The 22,064-nt window shown below is 46.7% G+C and overlaps 1 protein-coding gene across 20 annotated transcripts in view; it reads left to right on the top strand.

Annotated features, from left to right (window-relative positions):
* Positions 1-684: 684 nt before the first annotated feature.
* Positions 685-22,064, top strand: part of PIGV (phosphatidylinositol glycan anchor biosynthesis class V) — a 34,198-nt gene continuing 12,818 nt past the window's right edge. Inside the window, exons 1-5 of one of the 20 annotated variants that reach the window (XM_005544309.5) lie at positions 685-1,434; positions 2,581-2,672; positions 4,392-4,526; positions 7,576-8,697; positions 11,024-12,026. In XM_005544309.5, coding sequence (XP_005544366.2) covers positions 4,449-4,526; positions 7,576-8,697; positions 11,024-11,305 — 1,482 coding nt within the window. In that variant the 5' untranslated portion in view covers positions 685-1,434; positions 2,581-2,672; positions 4,392-4,448 and the 3' untranslated portion in view covers positions 11,306-12,026. Of the gene's footprint in view, positions 1,435-1,566; positions 2,462-2,580; positions 2,673-4,391; positions 4,527-7,575; positions 8,698-9,334; positions 12,027-12,705; positions 14,147-22,064 lie in introns of those variants that run through there. The other 19 variants (XM_065526999.2, XM_005544311.5, XM_005544308.5 and 16 more) reach the window with 19 other exon arrangements.

The raw sequence follows: 22,064 nt of genomic DNA, 5'->3' as shown, positions 1-22,064 counted from the left end.
GAGGAGGGGGTTGGGTAGCAGAGAAGGAAAGGAGAAATTGCAGGAAAGTACAGCTGAAAATCTGGATAAAGTTCTACCTCTACAGGGTGACAGCTGAGCTTTTAAAAAACATTCTGACTTGTCTTGAGAGACCCCTGGCCTTTTTACAAATAGATTTTTGAGAGAATTTGGTGTGGACAGAGGGAACCCTGAGAATGCACGTCTTTTTCCCCTTGTGAATTTACACAGCAAGGACAGTTCATGTCTCAGTTTTGTCTTTGCAAAGACAGTGCTGCTTGGAGCCTCATGGTGGACTTCTAGAGATTCAAGTCACAGCCTTAGGCTCCAGTCACGAGCGTGCCCCCAGGCTTTGCCATGTCACTCACAGACCTCTGGAGCTGAGAACAAGTGCGTGGCACTGAAAAACCTGGGGGAAGGGCCATGAAACTCCATTTTTTTCCCCCTTCTCCAACACACAACGACTAAATGTGCTTTGCATTTTCTTCACCTTGCACACAACAAATATCTGAAGGCAATTTAGGTCTCAGGGCCTGAAATGAGTTATAAAGAGTCAAGAGATACAGTCCCAGGCCCCCACAGACTGATGTGGGCTGGTCTTCGCCTGAAGAGGTAGCAACCATCTCTTTGTTCCCACCCACATGAGTAGCTGTTGCAGAAGATAAACCCCTCCCTGAGCCAGGCTGTGGCCAGAGGCTAACCCGGCCCCTGGCTTCGTTTGGAGAGCAGATAACTGAAACCACAGAAGACTCTGGAATCCTGAGAAACAAGAAATCCACCAACGGAGAAGGATTTATCATCTGTTTCCTTTAAGAAGGGTGCAAAGTTGTTCTAACAGTTTCCGTTACAAGGGTACAAACCGGCCGCTCCCCCCAGTAGACGGTTTTGACTTCGCCTCTTCTTTTTTTTGGCCCCACTTCCTATGAGAGAAACTGCTTGGGTGAGGGAGGTGAAAGGAGTCCTGGCCTGGGGGGTGTTCTCTGAGGTTTTCCTCGCCATCCTCATTAGCCACCTGAGGTGGGGCTGAGGACTGAATTAGGACAGAAGGTCTCTGGTAGCTAAAGGAGGGGAAAATCAGGGGGATCCCCCACTTTCTTCACACCCAAAACGCAGGGTGCCACTGCCGGCCACAGAAACCCCAAGAATGCTTTTCTTTGGCTATTCGGAGGACATCCCTTGTGTGCCAGGCCCTGTGCTGAGCTATTGTTGCCTGACAGCAGGAAGAGCGCGGCTCTGGCTTCCATGAAGAGGCTGCGGGTCAGCCCCCGACTACAAGAGCCTCGGCCCACACCGGGAACTCAGTGAACGTCAGCGGGAAGGAACTGGGGCACGAGCACTGACTGTGAGACAGCAGCCTCGGCTCACTATTTGAAGGCGGGGTGGCGGGGGGCCTTGAAGAAGAGAGAAGTGCGAGGAAACTCTTCAGGAGTCACCAAGGTGGGAAGGTGCTACAAGACGAAGCGCCGAGCGGGGGCCCCCACCCCGCTCGTCCGGAGTCAACATGGCCGCCGCGGAGGGAGGCGGGGCTGCTCCAAGTCCGGGCAGGAGGGGGGCGGGGAAGCCGTCGGCGGAGCCAGCGCGCAGGCGCGGGCCGCGTGGGCCCCGGATGGAGAAGCTAAGGTTCGGTCCCCGCCGGGGAGGTCGGGACGGGCCGGGCTGAGGACCTGGCGCCAGCCTGGGAGCCCTGGAGTTCTGGCGGGAGGGAAGCTATCAACTGGAGGCCGGTAGAAATGAGGCAGAGGCCCGGAGAAGCGGGCAGCCCCGCCTCTCCGCCATAGCAGCCTTGGGCGCCGCCTCTTCCTTTCCAGCCTCCCGCCCTCGCCTGCTTCCGGCCCTGTGGCCTGGTGGGGCTCCGCAGGCTCCCTCGGGAGTGGTCCCTGGGCCGTGGCCCATCTGGGTTGAGAGTCGATGGTTAGTACCCAGAAGGGACTGTGTCCAGACGGAGCCGGCCAGAAACGGGCTGCGGACACGGCTGGGCTCTCAGAAGGCAGCCCCTATCTCGGGACGGCCTACGAGGCCTTTGGCTCTGAGGACCCTGGGTCAGAACGACTTCTCCAGCCCACGCTGGGGGTGTTGGTCTTACTCGGAGGGTCCAGAGCTGCAGTTCAACAGGATGTCCCAGATTCTCAGATAGGGCCCAACTACCCTAGGCATACCCAGCAAGGGCAGACTGTGGCATGGAGGTACTGGGCTAGGCGTTTGGGTGACCTGGGTCATAATCCTGGCCCGGAAAGGGCGCATACCCTTTGGCGAGGGATGCGGGCTGGTACCGTGAGGTTTAAGAAGCAAAAAACATGACAGCATCTTTAAGTGGCCCTGGGTGTGTCACTTGACCCCAGTGAGCCTCAGTTTCCATATCCATAAAATGGCGATGGTAATTACACTGGCCTCGCCGTGTCTGATGAGATCTCTGGAGCCTATTTATCTCACGGGAAAATTTTTGAAGAGTGAAACTAGTTGATCTGTAAGTGTCCTGCCAGTTAAGAGTCTGTGATTTGGCAAAGGGGTTGTTGGGAAGGGAGGTTGGCAATTAGCTGAGAGGGAGAATTGACTGGCTTTGTTTTTACTTGGTTTACCTGTAAGCAAAGTGTGGGCTACACACATCTGTAGTCGCTGAGGCTAGAGCTTGACTCGAGAGAGGAAAGGAAGAATGCAAGCATGGTCAAATGGCAGAGGTGGGTTGAGTGCTTTTCTGTTCCCAACTTCTCTTCTGCGTGCGGGTGGGAAGCCAAGGAAGAGGAAAGAAGAGTGAATTCGCCCTAGGATAGGGAAGGAGTAGCCGTGTGAGGTTGGGTATGCCCATTTCCGTGATTTCTCTCGATTCAGCGAGTCACACGTTGGAAACGTTGGGTAGATTCACAGACTACCGCTGCTCTCTGGGGCTTTCAGAAGCTTGCCTTTGAACTGAATTTTCGTGAGCCAACCGGCGTGGAATTGGGGGCCCCTCCCTTCCTCTAGGTCTCCTGGCGATGGAGTAAGCAGCAGGCGCCCCCTTGTGCCAAGGAAAGAGTACTGTTGCCATTGGCCAACTTGTCTCCCTTTTTGGGGAAATTTTATTTTCCTGTGGCTTCTGTGACTTTGTCGTCATGCTGTTGACGTGAGATATGGTGGGAAGAATACTTGGGGCAGTGATTTCATATCTAGAGTCAGTGAACTGATGATGCTGTATCCTGTCCCTACCACTTCCTTTCATTCAGAACACGGGTTTAAGATGCCTGTTTGTGTTCTAGGCCCTGAGATATAGTTGTGATATAAAGCCCCTGCCCTTAGCAACTTAAATAAGCAAAGCAATAAAGGCAATACGGCAGAATGTAATGAGAGCATAGCACACTGTCTAGTGAGGATCAGAGAATTCCAGAAACAAGTGATACAGGTTTGGTAGGTATTCGCCAAATAAGAGAAGAGTCTTCCAGCCCTCCTCCTTAAATTTCTCAGTTCAAATTTTTTTTTTCCTTTTGGGCATAGTTCTTCACCCCAAATTGATGAGCTGCCACTGATGCTTTTGCTTTCCTTTCGAATTTCCCAGGCTGGTGTTTGAAAGTTCTTGAGGAGCTGTTATGACTTCTTTTAGCCCAGGGAATTATAAAAGATTAAGGTGCATTCCCTGCCTCGGAGTGGCTTTGTAGTTGTTTATACACTGCTACCATCCCAATAAAGAGATGGGAAATAACAAGTTTTCTCCATCCCTGGTAGTCTACTCTGTGTTCACCCTCAGTTTGTTTCAGCAGTGTGAGCTGGCTGAGGTCCTGCTGAGTGGTGGTTTTCTTTTCCTTCCCCACTTAATTTAACAGACCAGCTGAACACACATCAGAGAGCTAAGCTAGAGTGTGGAGTCATTATGGTCTTCCAGTATGGTTTTATGCCCCACTTTGGGGACTCTGGTTTGGGACCTAGTTTATTATTCTGGGCAAGAGGAAAAGGGCACACACTAAATAATAGCAACCACAACACAGATTTGAGTAGAACTTCACACTTTGGTCTGTTTCACCATCATGACAATTTTGTGAGATAGGAAAAAAAAAAGTCTGCTCCCATTTTTTATATAAAGAACTGAGGTTCAGAGGGACTAATGAGAACTTGTAAGTGACAGTCAGGAGTTGAACCCAGATCTTTAGTTCCTGCAGAGGTACATTCAATAGACTTTAAAAGATTTTCTGTGACCTTAACTTTCCAGCTACCTGCTTAGCTGTATGGAACTTTCCCAACGAGAATTCAGTGCTTCAAAGTGACACCTACTGAACCCATTTGCTGTCAAGATGCTTTCCCCTTATCTGGGAAGTTAGGTGGTTGGTTAAGTTTGTCATAGTAATTCTGAGAGGGGAGGTTCCGGTGAAGAATGCTTTCAAGAATTTGCTTTCACTCAATGTGTGACATTTTCTTCCTTTGGAGTTTAGAGGCCTGAGGGAGCTTAATCCTGGTAGCAACACCCCTGAATTCCTGATGGTGAGAGGATGTGGCCCCAGGACCCATCCCGGAAGGAGGTGCTGAGGTTTGCAGTCAGCTGCCGTATCCTGACTCTGATGCTGCAGGTCAGTCTCCCATCCTTTGTCCTGAATGTGTCATTGCTACATGACTGGACTAGGCAGTAAGAAGAGTCCCCATCTCCTTTCCACCTCTCAGGTGTGCCCCTCCATGTGGTTGAAACCACAGAGACATAGACTTTAGAGCTGAAAAGTGGTCAGGAATCTTAGAAAAATGGTCTGTTAATCTTGTTTTACCCATGAAGCAGCAAAGGCCCAGAAAGGTTAAGTGACATCCCCAAAGCCACACAGCAAGATAGAGAAGGGCTGGAGTTTGACCCCATGTTTCCTAACTCCTGAGCTAGTGGTCTCTCCAACAGACTGTGATGTTCTGTAACCAGAGATGCTTGTAGGGTGTGACAGCTCAAAGTATTGCCCTATGTCCCCCTTACCAGGAGACTGAGCATTGTATCAGTCAGTTGAGTGGGAAAAACATGGCAATGTGCAAGTCGTGAGACCATCTGGATATATAACGGTTCCTCCTATTCCCCCGAGTGCCTCCCCTTCCTGCCTCACCCACTCACAACTCTCAGGGCACTTGCCCTTTTGCAGTTCCCTTTCCCCTCTGAGGCTCCCCTTGATACATATTTTAATAAAATATCGTGTATATATGAATTATTTGCTGCCTAGCACAGTGCTTGGTGCCTAGCTCAGTATGTTCATAAATGAATGAATGTTGTTGAATGTATGTCGACACCCTAGGGGTGTTAGATTCACATAGTGATGTGTGCCTTTTATGCCAGTACCATTGTCTCTGAGGCTCATAACCGGTCCCTTTGTGGAAACTTTCCTCTCTCCTTCCCCACTATATAAGGCATAGCAGACTCTGCTGGGTTTCGAGATTAGTTAAACGTGTCCACCTGCAGGCTAGGGCTGTTTATCTGTGACTGTCACTCCTGTGCTGTTTGTTTTTACTGTTTGAAGTGGCCTGATAAGGAAACTGACCAAAATTTAAAAAGCCTTAAAAATGGGGCTATGCTCCTGTTGCCAGGCTAGGGAGACTTACTCAGTGATGTCTTTCAACCAGCATCAGCTGGGTTACTGGCAGACCAAAGGAGCAATGCTGCAAGTCAGCATCAGGATAGGGAACCAGGACAGCTGGGTTCTAATTCAGGTGGTAATTTTGGAAACAGTATATTTCCTCTAGGCAGTTCATTCAACCACCAAAAATTTTTAAAGTACCTATTGCGTTCCAAGAACTGGGCTAGATGGTAAGTGTAAAAAAACATGGTCTCTTTTCTCTTGAGTAGCTGACCATCTAATAGGGCAAAAAGACTTTTTTTTTTTTTTGAGATGGAGTCTCGCCCTTTTGCCCCAGGCTGGAGTGCAAAGGCGTGATCTTGGCTCACTGCAACCTCTGCCTCCCAGGTTTAAATGATTCTCCCTCCTCAGCCTCCGAAATAGCTGAGGCGCCCACCACCATGCCCAGCTAATTTTTGTATTTTTAGTAGAGACGGAGTTTCACCATGTTGGCCAGGCTGGTCTCGAACTCCTGACCTTGTGATCTGCCCGCCTCAGCCTCCCAAAGTGCTGAGATTACAGGCGTGAGCCACTGCACTTGGCCAGCAAAAAGACATTTAACAGTAAATGTGATTATCATCCCCCCACCTCCAGCTTTAACGCTCAAGCCATCAGATTATATCCCTAAATTACCCGTCGTTGCTGCTATCGTCTCTGTCAGTGACAGCTAATCCTTGACGGTTTTAGCCCCCGGTTCACTGTCACTCTTCCCAGCACAACTTCTGTTGATTTCCTGGTGGTTTCATTATTAATGAAGATGATGTGTGCCTGAAAAGAGGCTATCACTTGAGAGTGAGTTCTGGGGGTGTTAGAGATTTGAGGAAAGAGAAAAACATGTAACATGTAACAACTTGTTTTCCTAAATGACAACTCAGAAAAATAGAAGGCTTTAGAGGAGACTTCCTTCCATGTGTGCCCACCACATTCTTCAGCCTACCCATTTCTGCACCTTTGTGCTTTCAGTACTGAAGATTGGAGACTGGATGAACTGTCTGTCCTCTTCTCTAAGGCTGGCTCCTCTACCGTTGTAGCAGATTCCATCCCTTTTTGCCTACCCCGCAATTCCCTCTCTCCTGCATACCCTTTTACTGGGTTATTTCTACTAACATACACACCCTTATCTCCCACCTTAAAAAAAGTTTTCTCTTAACCCCACATTGTTGTTCACCTACTACCGCATTTGTCTGCTTCCCCTTAAGGCAAAACTCCTCAAAGTTTCTCTTCTTCCATTCTCTGTTGGACCCAGCCTAGGCAGGCTTCTGTCTCTTCCCCTCCACTGAGATAGCCCTGGTCAAAGTCACCAGTTACTTTCACATTGTTAAATCCAGTGGTCAGTTTTCAGCCCCCATCTTACTTGACCTCCCAGCAGCATTTAACAGAGTTGATCACTTCCTTTTCTTCCTTTGGTTCTAATGCTCTCCTGGGTTCCCTGCCACCTCACTGACTGTTCCTTTTTTTCTTCATTACTGGATTTTCATCCTCTTTCTAACCTTCAGATGTTAACATGTCCAGGGTTCAGTCCTCAAGAAGAGTTCTGAGTGTTTTTGAAACAGGGTCTCATTCTGTCACCCAGGCTGGAATACAGTGGCACAATCACGGCTCACTGCAGCCTCAACCTCCTGGGCTCAAGCAGTCCTCCCACCTCAGCCCCCTAAGTAGCTGGGACTACAGGCATGTACCACCACACCCAGCTAATTTTTATTTTTTTATTTCTAGTAGAGACAAGGTCTTGCTACGTTGGCCCAGGCTGGTCTTAAACTCCTGGGCTCAAGTGATCCTACCACCTCAGCCTCCCAAAGTGCTGGGATAACAGGTGTGAGCCACTGTGCTGAGACATTTTTTTTAGTTTTTATAGGGACAAGGTCTTGCTATGTTGCCCAGACTGGTCATGGACTCCTGGACTCAAGTAATCCTCCCATCTCAGCCTGCCAAAGTGGGGATTACAGGCATGAGCCTGGCCTTCTTCCTCATTTTATTAAATGGCAATTCTTTTCTTCCAGTTACTCAACCAAAATCCTGGTTTTTCTTTACTCCACAGGCCCTCTTCAATGCCATCATCCCAGATCACCACGCAGAAGCCTTCTCTCCTCCTCGCCTGGCCCCCTCAGGCTTTGTGGACCAACTTGTGGACGGTCTTCTGGGTGGCCTGTCTCGCTGGGATGCTGAACACTTCTTGTTCATTGCTGAGCATGGCTACCTGTATGAGCACAACTTCGCCTTCTTTCCTGGTTTCCCCTTGGCCCTGATGGTGGGGACCGAACTGTTGCGACCCTTACGGGGGTTACTGAGTCTGCGCAGTTGCCTGCTGATTTCAGTAGCATCACTCAATTTCTTGTTCTTCATGTTGGCTGCAGTTGCACTTCATGACCTGGGTTGTCTGGTTTTGCACTGTCCCCGCCAGGCCTTTTATGCAGCTCTGCTCTTCTGTCTCAGCCCTGCCAATGTCTTCCTGGCAGCTGGTTACTCAGAAGCTTTGTTTGCCCTCCTGACATTCAGTGCCATGGGGCAGCTGGAGAGGGGCCGAGTCTGGACTAGTGGACTCCTCTTTGCCATTGCCACTGGGGTACGCTCCAATGGGCTGGTCAGTGTTGGCTTCCTCATGCATTCTCAGTGCCAAGGCTTTTTCTCTTCTCTTACGATGCTGAATCCCCTGAGACAGCTCTTTAAGCTGATGGCCTCTCTGTTTCTGTCGGTGTTCACACTTGGCCTTCCCTTTGCCCTCTTTCAGTATTATGCCTACACCCAATTCTGTCTGCCAGGCTCAGCCCACCCCATTCCTGAGCCCTTGGTGCAGTTAGCTGTAGACAAGGGCTACCGGATTGCAGAGGGAAATGAACCGCCTTGGTGCTTCTGGGATGTTCCACTAATATACAGCTATATCCAGGATGTCTACTGGAATGTTGGCTTTTTGAAATACTACGAGCTCAGGCAGGTGCCCAATTTTCTACTGGCTGCACCAGTGACTATACTGGTTGTCTGGGCAACTTGGACATACGTGACCACCCACCCTTGGCTCTGCCTTACACTTGGGCTGCAAAGGAGCAAGAACAACAAGACCCTAGAGAAGCCCGATCTTGGATTCCTCAGTCCTAAGGTGTTCGTGTACCTGGTCCACGCTGCAGTGCTGCTGCTGTTTGGAGGTCTGTGCATGCATGTTCAGGTGAGGTGGATTCCTGACTGGGATAAAGATGTGAATACAGGCAAAACCCCTTGGCCAAGGACAGGGAAGGCAGCTAACGTCTCCCATTTGAGTGATCCATACTGAATTTATTCATTCAATGACTATTTAGGGGTATTCTTTGTGCCAGACCCCGGGTCAGACCTCTAAGGATGAAACATGAATAAGACAAAATTACTGCTGGGTGTGGTGTCTCACACCCATAATCCCAGCACTTTGGGAGGCCAAGGCGGGTGGATCACGAGGTCAGGGATTCAAGACCAGCCTGGCCAAAATGGTGAAACCTCGTCTCTACTGAAAATACAAAAATTAGCTGGGCGTGGTGGCAGGCACCTGTAATCCCAGCTACTCGGGAGGCTGAGGCAGAAAATTGCTTGAACCCAGGAGGTTGCAGTGAGCTGAGATCGCATCACTGCACTCTATCCTGGGCGACAGAGTGAGACTCTATCTCAAAAAAAAAAAAAAAAAAAAAAAAAGACAAAATTACTGCCTTACGGGGTCTCATGGTATAAACAGGAGGACAGACATTTAACATAAAATAATAGTATAATGGGATAGAAAGGGGAGTGCTATTTTGAGATTTGTTTTATTTTACTTTATTTATTTTTATTTTTTTTAGATGGAGTCTCGCTCTGTTGCCCAGGCTGGAGTGCAGTGGTGCGATCTCAGCTCACTGCAACCTCTGTCTCCTGGGTTCAAGCGATTCTTCTGCTCCAACCTCCCGAGTAGCTGGAATTACAGGCGCCTGCCACCACACCTAGCTAATTTTTGCATTTTTAGTAGAGATGGGGTTTCACCATGTTGGCCAGGCTGGTCTCGAACTCCTGACCTCAAGTGATCCACCCGCCTCAGCCTCCCAAGTGCTGGGATTAAAGGCATGAGCCACCATGCTCAGCCTGAGATTTTTTTTTTTTTTTTTTCTTTTGAGATGGAATCTCTGTTGCCCAGGCTGGAATGCAGTGGCACGGTCTCGGCTCACTGCAAGCTCTGCCTCCCAGGTTCACACCATTCTCCTGCCTCAGCCTCCCGAGTAGCTGGGACTACAGGCGCCCGCCACCACACCCGGCTAATTTCTTGTATTTTTAGTAGAGATGGGGTTTCACCGTGTTAGCCAGGATGGTCTTGATCTCCTGACCTCGGCCTCCCAAAGTGCTGGGATTGCAGGTGTGCCACCGCGCCCAGCGAGATTTTTTTTTTTTAAAGCTCAGATAAAGTATTATGAAGGCAAAGAAGAAGTAGGTAACTCACTGTAGTACTTGAGAAAGGCGTCATATTTCAGCTGGGTCCTAAAGAATGAGATTTTCCATATAAGAAGCAGAGGAGGAACATTCTAGGTAAAAGGAAGGGCATATGCAAAAACACGAAGGTTGTGAAAGGACCTGATTGGACTGAGATACAAGAATAAGCACAGAGGATGTCTCTTTTTCCTTATTAGAATCTTTTATACAGTTGTATATTGGGATCTTTTTTCCTAATATACAGTTATATCCATATTGGTTTCTTGACTGCTGACTTCTGGAGCTTCTCAACTCAGGCAGCCCCCCAATTTCCAGAGGAGATACCTTAACCAATGTTTTGGGTGGTGGCGGTGGTGATAGAGCAGGATGGGAAGGATTTGATCTTATATCTGATTTTCTGTTATTGGCTGTGGCACCACCCTGGGGACGTCTTTTTTCCCCATGCTGACCTCTTCTTAACAGTTTCTTCCTCTTGGAGTTGCACATTGGCTGTTTCTAAAGTTTTTCCAAGCTGTATGGATAAGAGACAGAGAAAATAGAAAGTAGCATTCTGTGTTTTCAGCTAGATTAAATCACAGAATGAGTGCCAGCAAAGCTTAAAGTTTCCAGGCTAGCTGAGGGAGACCATTTGGAAACTTGTTTCTGAACTCCAGTAGGAGAGAGAATGTTCAAGCAATGGGTCTTCTGCCTGTTTCCCTGTGCTTTGCCATCCCATGGGATAAGGGAACCACCTCAGGTTCCCAAGCCCCAAATCAATATCACAGAGTTTAGAGTCCAGGCCCTGGGCTAAAATTAGACCCCACAGAGTTTCTAGTATTCATTGGCCCATTATTTTAATAGTAATTAATGTAATTAGTCTGTAGCTATGTTTATTTGTAACATGGAGGATGCCTGTCTGCTGTTACATACATCTTTCTAAGACGGATCCTAAGCTGTTTTCAGTTTCTTTACCAGTGTAATACATTGGGTGACCATAGTTCACCCAGCAGTGAAGAAGTCCCCAGGCTAGTCCAATTTGAGTCAGTGACATTCCAGTAAATGTCTGGGTATTCCCCTCTCATGATTTCTAGGTTCTCACCAGGTTTTTGGGCTCCTCCACTCCTATTGTGTACTGGTTTCCAGCTCACTTGCTTCAGGATCAAGAGCCGCTGTTGAGATCCTTAAAGACTGTGCCTTGGAAGCCTCTTGCAGAGGACTCCCCACCAGGACAGAAGGTCCCCAGAAATCCTATCATGGGACTTTTGTATCGCTGGAAAACCTGTTCTCCAGTCACACGATACATTCTAGGCTACTTCCTGACTTACTGGCTCCTGGGACTACTCCTACATTGCAACTTCCTGCCTTGGACATGACCTGGACTCTCCAGGGACAGGCTGGAAGCCGACTTAACCCAGGGGTCTGAAAGTAAAAATACACATTGGAACTGCCTGTGCTGCCCTGGGATCATTACTATGTCCTTTATAATCTTTCTTTTCTCCTTGAAAGTTGGTCAGGAATGGGAGAAGTGTCAGCCACTAGAGAGCCCCGTCTGGTCCTGGCGAGGGCAAATTTTAGATAACTATTTTCTCTGTAAGTGAAGATTGTCTTATTCCAAGTTTAAAGTACACCTGGATCTGTCTAGTCAATTAACATAGCAGAGGCAGTCTTAAACCTACCATTGACCTGTGTGTAAATTTAAATGTCAATTTATTGAAGTGTAAATTTCATCAAAGGCTTTAGCTGACAGGCTGGTAACAGTCTACACAAGATGGTACAGGCCTGAACAGAGTAGTGGGAGTAGTAAAGTGGGACCATTTTTTCCAAATGGGACATTGTTTCTGATGAATTTTTTTATGATTTGTGCATTTATTTTTATTTATATGAAAAAAATCTTACAAAGATATGCAAATTAAACTTCTTTCAGTTATACATGCAATGAATTACCTTTTTATAAATAATACAGGCCGGGCACAATGTCTCACACTGTAATCCCAGCACTTTGTGATGCCGAGGTGGGCAGATCACTTGAGGCCAGGAGCTCGAGACCAGCCTGAACAACATGGCGAAACCGCGTCTGTACTAAAAATACAAAAATTAGCCAGGTGTGGTGGTACACACCTATAATCCCAGCTACTCGGGAGGCTGAGACATGAGAATTGCTTGAACTTGGAAGGCGGAAGTTGCAGTGAGCTAAGTTTGTGCCACTGCACTCCAGCCTGGGCAACAGAGTGAGATTCTGTCTCAGAAAAAGTAAAAAATAAAAATAATACAGATCTTTCCATGCTCTTCCCTTCTCGTGGCAAAAACTAAAATAACTTTAAAAAATTAAAATAATGTAAACCAGTTGGGGGAAAAAGGGTAAGAAGAAAGCATCAGGAACCCTGGATTCTAGTCCTCTCAATAAAACCCCATTTACCAGCCATGTGACTTGGGAGAGTTTTCAGAACCTTAGTTACCATCTTTGAAACCGTGGGAAATGATGATATTCTTCAAGGGGTGGTGGTGAACCATACAGTCTCTTGTAGGTCCCTTTCTGCTCTAAGATCTTAAGAACTGCCTTAAACAACAGAAACACCCCAGTCTAAATGCTAATGTAGAGGCTTAAACGTGGGATTTTAGGAGAAAATATCCAGTTCTCATGTTTTCGGCAATTAGAAGAAACTCCTCCTCCACCCCCGAGTGCAACTCTTGGGAGTAACTTAGGTGGTTTTTCCTTTCAATGAGGGAAAGCAGTGACATCTGGCAGATAAGGCGCCTGTTGTCCCGTTCTCAGGTGCCTGCTTACTTGATCGGTCGACATGGGTCAGAGGCGCCAGCACAGCGGCAGGAATTGGTAAATCATACGTTAAGTCCAAGGTGGAATGAAATGGTATCTGCCCTGCTTCCTGGCCCCAGTTTGGTCATAAGCCTGTCACTATAATGGAAGTAAGATCATTGACCCCTGCTGAGCTACTTATGCCTATTCCTTGAGCCAGATGAGAGTTTGGCTCTGTATCATCTATCACCTCTTTTATTTCCCATTTAAGCCAAAAAATCCAGTAAGCAGAAACTCTTCAAAACAGATGGGTAATCCTAAGCAGCTTCTAGAGAGCCTCGAGAATTGGAATTTTGACACACTCCCTTTGACCGTGACAGAAAGCTAAACTTGCCAGCTGAAGGGAAGCTCCTGGCTGAGCCCCAGTACCCTCTGTTGGAGCTTCTGGTCAGCCTGGCCAATAAGCATTTCCCATCCATCGCCACAGCACTAGCACAGCTGAGAAAATTTGGTCCAGAGTCAAATGCTTCTGAAAATGTACACACAGATCGGGGCAGCCCTCTGCCTTCTGCCAAGACACCGAGTGCCCTTCTTGGCAAACGATGATCACCCCTGCCCTAGTGTCCCTCCAGTTAGTTGGCAGAAACTGATCCCTTTCTCCTTGCCAACAGCTGCAAATCCAGACACTTCCACCTTGTGCGCAGGAAGTGTTGGGGTCCTGTTTCAGCTCTTCATTGCTGAGGTAGGAGCACTGGGCTCTTCGCTCTCCTCTTTGCCTCCTTTTGGGGGATAATGAGGACTGATTATTCCTCTACTGGAAAAGGTGACTCAGACCCCACAGAGTAGGTGTGATGTCACTGCTCTGGCAGTCTCAGCTTAACCTTCACAGTAGATCTCATCATGCCCAGAAACCCTGTAACAGGAGCCCAGCTAGGTAGGCGCACCTGGTGTGAGCTGGACAAGGTTTTCTCTCTGACCTTGCAGGGATTTAGTTGTTCTCTGAGGATCTAAGGAATGGGCTGATTTTATGACCAGCAGCTGTCCTTTTACCATCCTATTAACAGTCTCTTTAATAGTCTGGGAGAAGGACATGAAGGGCCCAAGGCAGGAAGTTTCCTGTTTACCCTGAGGCCTAACAATGCCACAGCTAGGTGGGGTGTCTACAGTTTCAGAGAAAAGTCATTTCCTTCTGAGACCCTGCTAAAACAGAAACCAGACGCCTCATGTACCTAGAAGTAGATGCTTTTTTTTGTTGTTCTTTAATGAAGGTGGGAGGAGACAGAGTGTTTGACATACCTTTACCAGTCCTCCTGGAAAAATGTCACTTTTCTTGAACAGACCCTCTCACTGATGTCTAAAAGTGTAATATGTGCAGGCTCAAGGGGTTTGAAACTGATTGATTCTTTCAGTAATTGTTTATTGATGCCTATTTTAGGGGAATAAAGATGACTCAGCTATGCCTCCTGTCCTCATATATCTGTCTAATAGAGTTGCTAGCAGACACAGAAACATTAATCAAGGCAGAAAGCAATAAATTCTCAGGAGTGAAAGGACACTTAAACTTCTTGCTCTATATCTCACTACTTGAACTTTTTTTTTTTTTTTTTTTTGAGACGGATTCTTGCTCTGTCACCCAGGCTGGAGTGCAGTGGCGTGATCTCAGCTCACTGCAACCTCCGCCTCCCGGGTTCAAGTAATTCTCCTGCCTCGGCCTCCCAAGTAGCTGGGATTACAGGTGCCCGCCACCACGCCCAGCTAATTTTTGTATTTTTTAGTAGAGACGGGGGGTTTCACCATGTTGGCCAGGCTGGTCTCAAACTCCTGACCTCGTGATCCGCCCGCCTCGGCTTCCCAAAGTGCTGAGATTACAGGCATGAGCCACCGTGCCCAGCCCTACTTGAACTTTTTATGATTAGAATGAATTCAAGTTTTACTTGTGCCCTTAGAGAAAGGTAAGTGAGGCCGGGCGCGGTGGCTCAAGCCTGTAATCCCAGCACTTTGGGAGGCCGAGACGGGCGGATCACAAGGTCAGGAGATCGAGACCATCCTGGCTAACACGGTGAAACCCCATTCTCTACTAAAAAAAATACAAAAAAACTAGCTGGGCGGGGTGGCTGGTGCCTGTAGTCCCAGCTACTCGGGAGGCTGAGGCAGGAGAATGGCATGAACCTGGGAGGCGGAGCTTGCAGTGAGCTGAGATCCGGCCACTGCACTCCAGCCTGGGCGACAGAGCGAGACTCCGTCTCAAAAAAAAAAAAAAAAAAAAGAAAAGGAAAAGGTAAGTGAGGCACAGAGCATGTACTCTGTAAGTTCACACAAGATGGAGATCCCTTCCAGCTTGGGATACCTGAAAAGACTTCATGGACAAATGATAGTTGAGCTAGACTTTGAAGGATAGGTAGGATTTGAAGGTTCAGGGTAGAGAGTGAATATAGAAGGCAGGAAGTGGAACAGGATAGGACAGGGAGAGCCCGGTGTGAGTGGAGCTGAGGTCTTAATCTAGGCTTTGAAATCAGCCCCAAGCCCAGCTCTAGTGTGTACTAGCTGTGTAAACTTGAGCCAGATACTGACTCTCTAAGCCTCAGTTTATTCATCTGTAAAATGTAGATAATAATATCTAGCTCATAGATAATAACATCTCATAGGGTAGTGGTGGGAATTAAATGTCACCGTATGAAAAGTGTTGAGAACAGTGCTAACAAAGGAATAGCTGCATTTTGGACATGTTGGGTCCAAAATGCCAAGCAGCACATTTATGTGCCAGGAAATGTGGAACTGGAGACCAAGAGAGTGGTCAGGGAACCATGCACACAGGCACAGTTATTACAGCAGCCATGCTATTGGATGGAATTGTCAAAAAAAAGAGTGTGGAGAGAGAAGAGGGAGGGGCTGAAAGAGTTTGGGTAGGTGGCTCAACCTCTGTAAGCCTGTTTTCTTATCTACAGTGGGGGTGATAGCATCTACCACGTGGGCAGTCATGAAGGTAAAGCACTTAGCACAATGCCTGTATGGCAAGAACTTCATGAATGGTAGCCATTTTATTACCATTATTGTCATTAAAGGACCAGAAACAAATTCTATCATTGGCGGAAAAGAGAGTTTCAAGGCCAGGCACAGTGGCTCATGCCTGTAATCCTAGCACTTTGGGAGGCTGAGGTGGGTGGATTGCTTGAGCCCAGGAGTTTGAGACCAGCCTAGGCAACATGGTGAAACCCCATCTCTACAAAAAATACAAAAATTAGCCAGGCATCCTGATGGGCATCTACAGTCCCAGCTACTCGGGGGACTGAGGGGGGAGGGTCACCTGATTCCAGGAGGTCGAGGCTGCAGTGAGCAATGATCACACCACTGCACTCCAACCTGGGTGACAGAGTGAGACCCTGTCTCAAGAAAAAAGTTTCACGAAGAAAGAAATGGTTAGCAGGGTCATATGCTGTTAAGGAAAGGATGAGAAAAACTATTGAATTTAGGGATTAGGGATATTATCCAAGGTAGGCTAACTGTGATACCAAACAACTGCCAAAACTCAGTGGCTTAATAATAAGAGTTCCTTTCTTTTTTACTTCATGGTCTAGTGCAGGTTTAGGAAGGGAGGTCTGTTCCGCCCAATTATTGGGGACCCAGTCTTGTCCATTTTGTGACTGTCCTGCTCTAGCTCCTCAGAGTCCTCCATTCCCAGAAAAGTTTTAAGGAGCCAGCCTGGAAGGGTCAGCACATCATTCCATTCCACTGGCCAGAAGAACTTAGTCACATGGCCACGTCTAACCGCAAAGGAGTGGGGAAGTAGTTTCCTAGATAAAATACAGCATGCCCGGTTACATTTGAATTTCAGGTAAACAAGTTATTTTTCAGTATAATTACATTCCAAATATTGCATGGGACATACTTCTAAGAATTTCTTCCTTGCTTAATTGAAATTCAGATATAACCAGCTTCCCATATTTTTATTTGCTATATCTGGTAGCCCTACTGGGAAGTGAAGTCGGGCTGTGAGTTCAAGAAGAGAACACAGATAATTGTATGTTACAGTCTGTGTTTCTGAGCCAAATACCTGTTTTTCTTCACAGAATACACTTAACTCCTGCCCAGGGGAAATAGCCCCAAATCCCATCTAGTCACTGTATTCAGCTCAGAGTCTTTCAGTCAGCTTCAGTATGGTTCCTTATGGTGATTTGTGAACTGAAAAAGCAAGTTATCTGCACTTCACAAACATACCCAGTATACATTGGTAGAGCACGAAAAGGATAACCTTGGAATACCTCAATACTTCAGAAAAGGAAAGCATGGAAGAAGTGCCACAGTCACTGGTCCAAAGCAGTTTTGAATTCCCACTGCTCAGGCAGGTCAAAGCCCCTTTCCCTGGACTGCAGGGAGTTCCTGGATTAGAACGTGATTTTTTTTTTTTTTTTTTTTTTAAGAGACAGGGTCCACTCTGTTGCCCAGGCTGGAAGGCAGTGGTGTGATCATAACTCACTGTAATCTCAAACTTCTGAGCTCAAGGGATTCTCCCACCTCAGCCCCTCCCAAGTAGCTGGGACTACAGGCATATTCCACCATGCCTGGCTAGTTTTTGCTATATTTTATAGAGATAATGTCTTGCTATGTTGCCCAGGCTGGTCTTGAACTCCTGGTCCCAAGCGATCCTTTTTCCTTGGTCTCCCAAAGTGCTGGGATTATGTGCATGAGCCACCACACCCAGCCTAGACCTTGTTTTTGTTATGGGATGGACTTTTTTTTTTTTTTTTGAGATGGAGTCTTGCTTTGTTGCCCAGGCTAGAGTGCAATGGCGCGATCTTGGCTCACCACAACCTCCATCTCCCGGGTTCAAGTGATTCTCCTGCCTCAGCCTCCCGAGTAACTGGGACTACAGGCATGCACCACCATGCCCAACTAATTTTTATATTTTTAGTAGAAACGAGATTTCACTATGTTGGCCAGGCTGGTCTTGAACCCCTGACCTCATGATCCCCCCACCTTGGCCTCCCAAAGTGCTGGGATTACAGGCGTGAGCTGCCGTACCTGGGCTGGGATGGATTCTTTTGTCCATTGTTCTCCATGGCTCCTGGATGTGACTTTCTAGCAAGTTCTTCCTTGCCTTTTTAAAATTTTATTTTGAAGAGAGAGGGTCTCACTCTATTGTCCAGGCTGGAGTGCAGTGGCAGGATCATAGCTCACTGCAGCCTCAAAGTCCTAGACTCAAGCGATCCGCCTACCTTATCCTCCCAAGTAGCCCCAACTACTACAGGCACACATTGCTCTGCCTGACTTCTTCCTTGTTGATTACCCTTCATGGCCACATCTGAGATTGGCTTTGGGAAGTATGACCATTCTCCTTGGAAAATGCTCAGCTTTCACCAAGCCACTTCCTACTAGTGAAAACAAGGGAGCCTAAAGTTATTTTAAGTCTCAACTAGTCAGACTGTATGTATATGCACTAAAATGTATCTAACAAAAGTTACCATCTTAACTTTTTAAGTGTTGTGTAGCATTAAGTACATTCACATTGTTGTGCAACCAACTTTTTTTTTTTTTTTGGCGGGGGGATGGAGTATTGTTCTGTTGCCCAGACTGCAGTGCAGTGACACGATCTCAGCTCACTGCAACCTCCGCCTCCCAGGTTCAAGCGATTCTCCTGCCTGTGCCTCCCAAGTAGCTGGGAGTACAGGTGCCCGCCATCACACTCAGCTAATTTTTTGTATTTTTAGTAGAGACGGGGATTTGCCATGTTGGCCAGGCTGGTCTTAAACTCCTGACCTCAGGTGATCCACCCACCTCAGCCTCCCAAAGTGCTGGGATTACAGATGTCAGCCACCACACCCGGCCCAGAACTTTTTTATCTTCCCAAACTGAAACTGTACCCATTAAACAATAACTTCACATTCCCCCTGCTCTCCAACCCCTGGCAACCACCATTCTACTTTCTGTCTATAAATTTGACTACTCTTGGTACCTCATATAAGTGGCATCATAAAATATTTGTCCTTTTGTGTGTGGCTTATTTCAATTAGCATAAGGTCTTCAGGGTTCATCCATATTGTAGCTTGCATCAGAATTTCTTTTTCCGGCTGCATATATTCCATTGTACTACATCTTGTTTATCAATTCATCTGTCAGTGGTCACTTGGATAGCTTCCGCCTTGTGGCTGTAATGAATAGTGCTGTTATGAACATTTTATATAACAGATATAAAAATATCTGTTCAAGTCTCTGCTTTCAGTTCTTTTGTGTATACAGCCAGAAGTAGAATTGCTGGACTATATGGTAGTTCCATGTCTGCTTTTTTGAAGAATGGCCATACTGTTTTCTATAGCAGGTGCAACATTTTACATTCCCACCAGCAATGCAAAAGGGTTCCAATTTCTGTATATCCTCGCCAACATTTGTTATTTTCTGTTTTTTAATACTAGCCACCTTGGTGAGTGTAAAGTGGTATTTTGATTTAAGTTGTGTATTGAGTATCATTTCATGTGCTTATTGGCTACTTGTACGTCTTTGGAGAAATATCTATTCATAACCTTACCTGTTTTGGGTTTTTTTTTAATTGTTGTTGAGTTGTTGGAGTTCTTTATATATTTTAGGTATTAATCCCTTATCTGATACATGATTTGCAAAATTTTCTCCTATTCTATGGGTTGCTTTTTCAAAATCATTGTCAAATCTGATGTCATGAAGTTTTCTCCTTATGTTTTCTTCTAAGAGTTTTATAGTTTTTGCTCTTTTTTTTTTTTTTTTGAGACAGCGTCTCATGCTGTCACCCAGGCTGGAGTGCAGTGGTGTGATGACAGCTCATTGTAGCCTCAACCTCCCAGGCTCAAGCATTCCTTCAACCTCAGCCCCCTAAGTAGCTGGAACTACAGGCACATGCCACCACTGCACCTGGCCATGAAGGCCACACTCTTAACCTGATATTTGCCTTAGAAAGATTGTATCTTTAGGCCAGGCACGGTGGCTCATACCTGTAATCCCAGCATTTTGGGAGGCCAATGCAGGCTGATCACTTGAGTCCAGGAATTTGAGACCAGCCTGGGCCACATGGCAAAATCCCATTTCTACTAAAAACACAAAAATTAGCCGGGCATGGTGGCACATGCCTGTAATCCCAGTTATTTGAAAGGCTGAGGCATGAAAATCATTTGAACCCAGGAGGCAGAGGTTGCAGTGAACTGAGATCACGCCACTGCACTCCAGCCTGGGCAACAGAGCCAGACAGTGTTTAAAAAAAAAAAGATTGCATCTTTAAATTCATGTTGTTCAAGACCTTTTCTTTTTTATTTATTTATTTTTTTGAGACAGGGTCTCACTCTGTTGCCCAGGCTGGAGTGCAGTGGTACAGTTACAGCTCACTGCAGCCTCCACCTCCCTGGACTCAGGTGATCTTCTTGCCTCAGCCTCCCAAGTAGCTGGGAGTATAGGCATGCTCCAACATGCCTGGCTAATTTTTATTTTTTATTTTTTTGTAGAGATAGGGCTTCACTATGTTGCCCAGGATGGTCTCGAACTCCTGGGCTCAAGTGATCTTCTGCCTCAGCTTCCTAAAGTGCTGGGATTACAGGCATGAGCCACTGCTCCCTGCCCTAAAATCTTTTCTATCTTACTTTGTACTATTTGTTGTCCAGAAGCACTCAGCTTTTCCAACCCTGAAAGACCCATGATCTTTGTTCTTTCTCTATTTTCTTCTATTTCTGTTGAAATCCAGCGTATTCTCACCTAAACTCACCTCTTTCTTGGAATACTTTATAAAGACAACAGTGCTAGTTATTAAGTTATTATCTCTCAGCTCCAAACCTACCCACATATTCTCTACATGAGATACTGGAGCTGGGGCTCTGAAAATCACGTTTTTGCTTCCGCAGGCTCTGTGTTTGGCTTTCCCAATAAGGGCCACCAGAGGGAGATAGTGAGGCCAAAGGAAGAAGAAGGGACTCTTTTGAGATGGAGTTTCCCTTCCGTTGCCCAGGCTGGTATGCAGTGCCGCGATCTCGGCTCACTGCAACCCTCTGCCTCCTTGATTCAAGTGATTCTCCTGCCTCAGCCTCCCGAGTAGATGGGACTACAGGCGCCCGCCACCACGCCTGGCTCATTTTTGTGTTTTTGTTAGAGACAGGGTTTCGCCATGTTGGCCAGGCTGGTCTTGAACTTCTGACCTCAGGTGATCCGCCTGCCTCGACCTCCCAAAGTGCTGGTATTACAGGCGTGAGCCATCACGCCCAGCCGGGACTCTTCTTTTTGCTTCCTATTCCTGTAAGGGTAACTCTGGCAACACTCCTTCACCCAGGCAGCAGCAGGTCCTTCCTATAGCAGCTGCTGAATCCACTTTGTAGTTTTTCCCAACAATTGCCAAACCAGTTCCATGTGTCCCACTCAGAGATACCAGCACCAGCTGGGTAGTATCCTGTCCTCAGAGGTCTGAGTTCTTCAAGCTCAAAGACTAGATAGAGCATCAGACTGAGAGGTCCGAGTTTCAGCTCTTGCAGAGGCCCTCCTCTAAGGTTTTAACTTTGAGTAATTCCAAACTCTTGCCTTTGTACTCTTAGCCCAAGGAGTTATAGATGCTTCTTACTGTCTGTTGCTGCCTCCAGGATATCTTGGAGTTTTCTTTTTACCCTTACAGTTATCTAGTTAACTGTATCTAGTTATCTAGTTAATTTATTCCTAGTTAACTGTTCTAACCATTCTTTATATTAAATTCTCTCTGTCAGTGACTGATGTGGTTTCTCTCTCATTGCCTGGACCCTGACTGATACAGAAACTGGTACTAGGAGTGGCCCCAGGAAAAAGACCCCAAAAGGTGGGATTAGGAAATCAGGTTGGCTGTGTCATTGGGTTTGAATGTGCTGAGCTCCTTGCCAATGAGAATGTGATGCTACTGATCCATAGCATGCTGTGGCATCATAATTAATGAAATCATCGCCTGTGGTTATTTGTGATGAAGTGCCAACCAAAGCAAGTGTCTTGGGGGCCCAAGTGGTGGTTGCACTAACTGTTACGGCAGTGATAATGACTATAGGTACTATGATATGGGACCGATTCTTCCAGTTGCATCATAGGTCTTGCAGGAAAAAAAAAAAAAAAATGACCAGCTCAGGTCTTTAAACTCTCAGCTGAACTCATGGTCAGAGAACTGTAGGGCTTCTCTGATAGCCATAAAAGAATCTCATTTCCAGTACCACCAGACTGATTTGCTACAAATAAAACATGAAAATTGTGCATGTTGCAGAATTCCATCAGCTGAATTCAGTTTAACTAAGTCTTTCCTGTGATTCAGAAGGAGTAGGACCCTGAAACTTGGAATGAGGACATCTGATTTGACTCAGACAAATGTGAAAATCTTAGATTTATCTTTCTCTCGGAGCTTCTCTTGCTAGTAGAAGCATCTT

This window comes from Macaca fascicularis, chromosome 1 (genome assembly GCF_037993035.2).
Source record: "Macaca fascicularis isolate 582-1 chromosome 1, T2T-MFA8v1.1".
Taxonomy (NCBI): domain Eukaryota; kingdom Metazoa; phylum Chordata; class Mammalia; order Primates; family Cercopithecidae; genus Macaca; species Macaca fascicularis.
The sequence above is the reverse complement of the archived record's forward strand: the minus strand, read 5'-3'. Positions and strand labels throughout refer to the sequence as shown.